A 6,030-nucleotide genomic window follows, 5' to 3' on the forward strand; every position below is an offset into this window, starting at 1 on the left:
TCAAAGGGCAGAGGTGGTGGGAGGGTCTCCCAGCCTCCTGCCCTGAACCCAGTGTGACCTCTCAACATCGGGGCTGCAGGTGGCCCTCACGCTTCTACACGCGACAGAAAAAGAGGGCCATACACCCTGAGGTAGATTTTCTCTCGTTCAGAATTACCTCATTAAATACTTATAGACAGAACAATCTGGGCAAAAACCTACCACCTGGAGCCACCACCCAGAAGACTAAAACCTCCCAGGATGCAGTGGAATGTTTTTTACATTCATTCAGTTTCGGCAGTGGCTTTATTCTTGCTTTAGCCAACACCTCCTGTCTCCTGGTCACCCCCAAGTTTCTCGGCCCTGGTTTTGGGGGTTGGGGGTGGGAAAGAGAATAGAGAGTAGGGGTAGGAGAGCGGCAGGCAGAGTGCCTGTTTTCCTCAAACAAATCCCAGTTTCAAGCCAGGGGCGCCGAGGGCCAGAGTAAAGGAGAAGGCGGTTCCTCTTGTGCTCCCAGGGCCGCCCAGCCAGTGGTCACACAGCAACCAGTGCTGGAAACTGGCTTGAGGTGAACTAAGAATCCTGGGGGTCCAAACCAAAGCCCAAACCCAAGGGTTTTTTCCTAGAAAAGTCCCTTTTGCAGAAGACACCCTGCTGACAAAGTGGCATCATTTATAGAAGAATAGTCTGTCCCTGTCACCCTCCCTTGTGTGCATCCACAGCAAAATACACGGCTGCTCCCCCGAGAGGGCAGTGGCAGCCCCACACGGTCCCGTCCCAAGTGCACGTCAGCTGTCGTCGTCTTCCTCTGATTCTCCTTCCGACTCGGGCGCGCTCTCTGGCAAGTCATCTCCCATCTGCTGGAAACTTCCGGACTGCGCGTCCCACACGTACTTGATGGTCACCTTGAATTCGGCCATTTCGTACCCGAAAAGCTTCTGCCAGAGGGAAAGGGACCCAAAGGTCAGGAGGAGCGAGTGGGGTCAGAGGAGTCTGCGGCCCCTCCCGCCGCAGCTGCGGACACCCGGGGCGGGGGGAACTCACCAGGACGCGGGCCTGCTCCGGGGTCAGCACATCGCCCTCCTTGCACACCTCGTGGTCGGACAGCAGGGTCACCACACCTGCAGAGAAGGGGGCCCCCAGGCAGTTACTCTGGCACAGCGGCCTGTGCAGGGCCGCCCCCAGGCTTCCAGCAGCACCGGGGCAGGGGTTCACCAGTGAGCATTCAGCCGCCCAGGAGGGTTTGTGCGGGGCAGCGGCTCCTCCTCCCTTCCGTGCCCCCTAACTGCTGTGTTCTAGCTGTAAGTTGCTATGCACATTCACCCCAACTGTCAGGCGGGCGCTGAGTCCTGTTTTCACATGAGAAAACGGAGGCTGGTGGAAACTGGGGCTGAGGTGGGGAGTTGTCTGGCTTGGAAACCTGCGCTCTCGGCCGCTCAGCTGTGACCCCTCAGCTCTGGGGACGCCCCTGTACCTTTCTTGAGGGCCGTGGGCAGGCCCAGCTGCCTGAGCTGTGGCTCCATGGAGTGCGGGAACTGCTCCAGGGGCCCCGGGTCCAGGCTCACGGTGCAAGTGGCTTTGTTCCCAGCTCGGGCGTAGTCTACTTCCGTGTATCTCGTGAACCACCTGAGGGGAAAGAGAAGGGGCAGGAGGGCAGGTTTCCGCCTGGGCCTCGCCTCACCTCCCTTCCTCCTCAGCTCAGCCTGGAGCTCTGAGCCCGGGAGAACAGAGACTCAGTAATAGGATTCCAGGAATCAGGAACCAGGTTTTACTCGGTGCCTCTACTGTACAAAGTCCTGGGCTATTCCCTCCCCGGAGACCTCGCCGACCTTTCCCTTCCCACCGCTCCTCCAGAGCACTTACTCGTTCACTTCCTCCTTAGTGCGATTGGTGAAAAGGAGACCAACTTCACCCCTCAACTTCTTGCTGACCTACAGAACCAAAGTGGGGTGGGGTCGGTCACATTAGAGCAGCGGTTCTTAACTGGGGACGATTTTGCCGGCCCCACCCCCCTCATCTGGCAACACCTGGAGACATTTTTGGTCACAGCTGGAGGGGGGCAGCACTACTCTCTGGGTCTGGAGGTTAAAGGAGAACCGAGCTTCAAGCCGACCCCGGGCCAGATGGCTGCAGTGTGCATCATGTGCCGGCAGCGGAGAAGGCAGCCTGGCCTCGGCCCCTCCCTGTGAGGGCCAGAGACTCACCTGATGCAGATTGTCTTTGTACTCGTCAGATGGGCTTCGACCCAGGGCCACCATCATCACTTTGTTTTTGCCAAAGAACATCCTACAGAGAAAAAGAGGGGTCTGTGAAGGAAGCGCCCCGCCCTGCCCTCACTTCAGTGCAAACCAGCTTCAGTCCCCGAAGCCCGAGCCAAGGCCCAGGCTGTTTTGTAGCAGAAGGTGTGGCCAGAGGCTCCACTCTTCCACGCAGCCCTGCTCACTTTGTCGCCAGCCCAGGGTCCCTCTTATTATTTTCCTGCACAGACCCTGAAACTCACATTCCGTCTCAGCACTGTGAGTGCGTCTGGATATGTGGAAGAGGCCTGTTCAATGGTCTGAACCAGAATGGGTGGGATGTTCCTTAAGGGACCAGACCCCAGGGTTCAGGGAGCCCCTTCTCCTGGAGAGGTCACCGCTCAACCCACCCCCCACCCCCCCAACGCGAGACAAACTTTAACAGTTAAAAAGCGCCCTTCAGCGGGATGGGGGCGTGGCACTCTGTCTTTATTAAGGTGCCACCTGTGACCGAGGTCACTAACTGCCCCTGTGCTTTGCAAGCAGCCTGGCCCCTCCGCACTCAGGCCCTTCTCCCACTGCCCACTCACCGGCTGTGCTTCCAGGCACTGCGGACGTCCTTCAGCTTGCTGTTCCTCATGTTGGCCACGGAGAAGACGAAGAGATACTTGTATGTGTCCACACATTTCCGAAGCTGCAGGACAATTCATGGGGCTCTGGAGTCCAAGGGGCAGCAGAGGTTGGGCAGTATTCTGGCCTCAAGTGGGAAAGAGACTGCTCCAGGTCTCTTACAACTGTGGATGTTTAGAGCCTCTAACCTGGTTGTTTCCTCCTTGCCTCTGCTACTGAAGCCAGGATACTAAGGACAGGGGCTGCCCTGACGCAAAGCAGGCATGATGGCAAAGTGCGGGGGAAGCTGAGCCATGGGTCAAGAGCCCACCGTCTCCCCAGGTTTCCGACGTACGGTGGCCACCAGTGCAACCGACCACTTCTCTTTGCTTTGTCCAGTAATTGCTGACGATCTAGAAGCTTAGCTACACTAGGAAGGCTCCTGCTATATGGAAACATGTAAAGTCTTGTCATTTAGGCATAAGGGGAGGCGGCTCATGAGCCCTGCGGCGCCCACGTTGTTGGCTGCAGCCACGATGAAGTGGTCTCAAGGAAAATGGCATCTTTGTGCCGGAGGAAACTCCGCTCTCACCCAGCCTGCAGCCTGATGCAGTGCAGACAGTGGCTTGGTGCGTTTACCCACACCTGGTAACTCCCTGGCTTTTCTGACATCGGGCAGACTAACAAACCTCTGCAAGCTTCAGTTACCGGACCGCAAAACAGCGATAACATCCCCTCGCATCTACCTCACAGGGGTGCTTCACATGTGAAACAGTGCCGTGCAGGGCAGAGTAAGGGCTCAATCAAGCTGGAAACCATCACTATGGGAGTTTTTATTGGTGCTGCTGCTGGAGGAAAAAGGGCTGGATCAGCACCTTGGCTTTTTTTTTTTTCCAAACAGTATGTTTCCCTGACAAACAGCCCTACACCCACGTTTATAAACTAAATACAAGCTCTGGAAAAATAAAAAGAACACGCTCTTACCTCTTCTATCAAGTTCTGTTTCAGTTCCAAGCCTTTCTTGGCGGTTTTGGTGAGGGAGACTAATACAAAGAAGAAAAAGGGGAGATGATGAGAGACAAATCTGGATGTCCTGGAGACTCTTTCTTCCCCCCTTTGGTAGCCCAGCTGGCCCAAGTCAATCTGAGAAAAGGTAGCAAGGCTTTTGTGGCCACCACTTCTGGCATGCAAGGCTACTCCCAGGTCCCCAGAGTGCCTACTTGCTACTGTTCCCGAGCCTGAAGGTCCCTTCCCACCTTTCCTGTTACTCAGACAAACCAGGTATTCCTTAGCTCCCCTGAGGCGAAGCGAAAACCCCCTACTGAGGTGTGTGGGCTCTGGGGGCCCTGCCTGTTGCTGAGCTAGCTGCTGGCTGAGGCGTGTCCCTGTGCTGCTGTGGTACACAGAGACCATCTGTGGCTGCTCTGGGCTGGGGACTGCATCTCCTCTGCTACACGCTGTCTTGCAGTTTGGACCCATGGATGCAGCAACGCCTCTTTGGGGAGGGACAAGCACCTCTTCTCTAACAACAGCTGGGGCCCAATTTGCCCCTTAACCAGAAGGGTTTGGCATTTGCCAGATCTGACCAGGGCGCCCTCACAGAACCCAATCATTCCACAAACGATTAACAGAGCATCAAATGCAAAGCCCTGGGTCCTAGGAGGAGGCCACTTCTTATTCATCCTGCCTGGCACTCAGTCAGTCCCTCTTCACGAAGCACACATCTAGAAAGGTAATCACAACATTCAGGGGCAAGTGCAGCACAGGAGGGCAAACAAAATACAGTTGTCCATTTTCCAGCATTTCCACTGCTACAACTGTGGACCTAGCCAGCACCATGCTCTCTTGGATTACTGCTAGTCTCGCTGCTTCCACCCCTGCACACTGCCCCCACCTTCCCTGTCTATTCTCAACAAAGCAACTAGGGTGATCTTTCTAAAGTAAAGGTGAACCCCATCATTCCTCTGCTTGAGCCCTCTCCTCTCGTTTCACCTGCATGTGAAAGCCAATTCCTTGCAAAGGTCTTTCAAGCCCCGCACACTCTGCCCAATTCCCTCTCCCTCCTTTTCTGCTCTGGCCACGCTGGCCTCTTGCCCCAGAACATGTCAAACGTGCTCCCGCTTCAGGGCCTTTGCCCTTCGTGTTCCCTCTCCTGGGACCACCACCCTTCCAGGTAACTCCATGGGTTGCTTATTTACTTTCTTCAAGTTCCTGCTCATTTGTCATCTCAACAGAGACCTTCTCTGGCCACACTGCACAAAAGAGTATCAACTTCTTTTTCTCTCACTCTTACTCCACGGGACTTATCACTATCTGAATTTACTGATTCGATTTTCGGTACCTTGGGAGGATATACTTCCCATAACTAAAATATTAAGCTTGATGAGGGCTCTAGACCTTCCTTGTTGTAACTGCTGTATCCTTCAACGCCTAGAGAGTGCCAGGCCCCTCTCTAATTTGTTGAGTGAATGTGCTAGAGAGCCGTAGTGAGAGAGACCCACCATAGTAGAGGTAGTCAGGAATACTCTCTTAGGAGGTATCCTACGAACTGCCAACTGAGAAAGAGCCAGCCATACGAAGACCGGAGCACAAGCATGCCAGACAGAAGCAACTTCAAGTACACAAGACCATACTTAGGAGTCAATCTGGGTTGAGGGAAAGGCGGCAGGGTGGGGGGAGCGCGGAGAGCTAAGACAGATGGGCTGAGGTAGGAAAAGGTGGGCCAAGGCGAGATCGGGCGCAGCCTGGGTGTTCAGAGGCTGTTCACCGACCAGCCGGCCTTGGAGAAACTCTGGAGGCCTGGCAAAGCAGTCTCCGCTCCCTGACCCGACCCGGCTCCAGCCCCCACCCCCGTGCTTCCCCCGCGAAGCCCCTACCGCAGGCGACAGCCAGCCCGCGAATTCCTCACCGGGTCCCAAGACCCCCTTTGCCCACCTTTCTTGTCGCGCTTGGATTTAGGCATCGCGCTGCAGCCACGTGCGGCGGAAGACGGTGCTGCCTATTAGGACCTCGGCGGCGCTGGGGCCTCTGGGACGGCCGTCGGGGGCTGCCCTTGCGCGTGCCTGACCCAATCTGCGCTGAGGCCCGCCTCTCCCTGCCCGGCCGCCGCCTGCGCTCTCGAGTCTCCAGAGCGACTTCCTGCGCGGGCGGGGGAATCCCAGAGTCCTGGGCGCCCCACCGAGAGCTCCGCGTGCGGTTCCCAACT

At 56.3% G+C, this 6,030-nt stretch overlaps 1 protein-coding gene across 3 annotated transcripts; it reads right to left on the minus strand.

Moving 5' to 3' along the window:
- Positions 1 to 266: 266 nt before the first annotated feature.
- On the minus strand, positions 267 to 5,898 carry MRTO4 (MRT4 homolog, ribosome maturation factor). Of its 3 annotated transcripts, XM_082403067.1 has the most exons (9): positions 5,760 to 5,840; positions 3,810 to 3,868; positions 3,572 to 3,670; positions 2,807 to 2,910; positions 2,184 to 2,265; positions 1,843 to 1,910; positions 1,454 to 1,605; positions 1,024 to 1,100; positions 267 to 917 (listed from the first exon to the last, which is right to left on the minus strand). In XM_082403067.1, exons 4-9 carry the CDS (start codon positions 2,854 to 2,856, stop codon positions 768 to 770), a joined length of 579 nt encoding a protein of 192 aa, XP_082259193.1. In that variant the 5' UTR covers positions 2,857 to 2,910; positions 3,572 to 3,670; positions 3,810 to 3,868; positions 5,760 to 5,840; the 3' UTR covers positions 267 to 767. The 3 variants fall into 3 exon arrangements, with proteins under 3 accessions (XP_082259193.1, XP_082259192.1, XP_082259194.1); XM_082403066.1 differs by lacking the exon at positions 3,572 to 3,670 and having other exon boundaries at positions 5,760 to 5,898; XM_082403068.1 differs by lacking the exons at positions 3,572 to 3,670; positions 5,760 to 5,840 and having other exon boundaries at positions 2,807 to 2,932.
- Positions 5,899 to 6,030: the final 132 nt, after the last annotated feature.

Source organism: Balaenoptera borealis, assembly GCF_965194805.1.
Source record: "Balaenoptera borealis genome assembly, chromosome: 1".
In the NCBI taxonomy this organism is placed as follows: domain Eukaryota; kingdom Metazoa; phylum Chordata; class Mammalia; order Artiodactyla; family Balaenopteridae; genus Balaenoptera; species Balaenoptera borealis.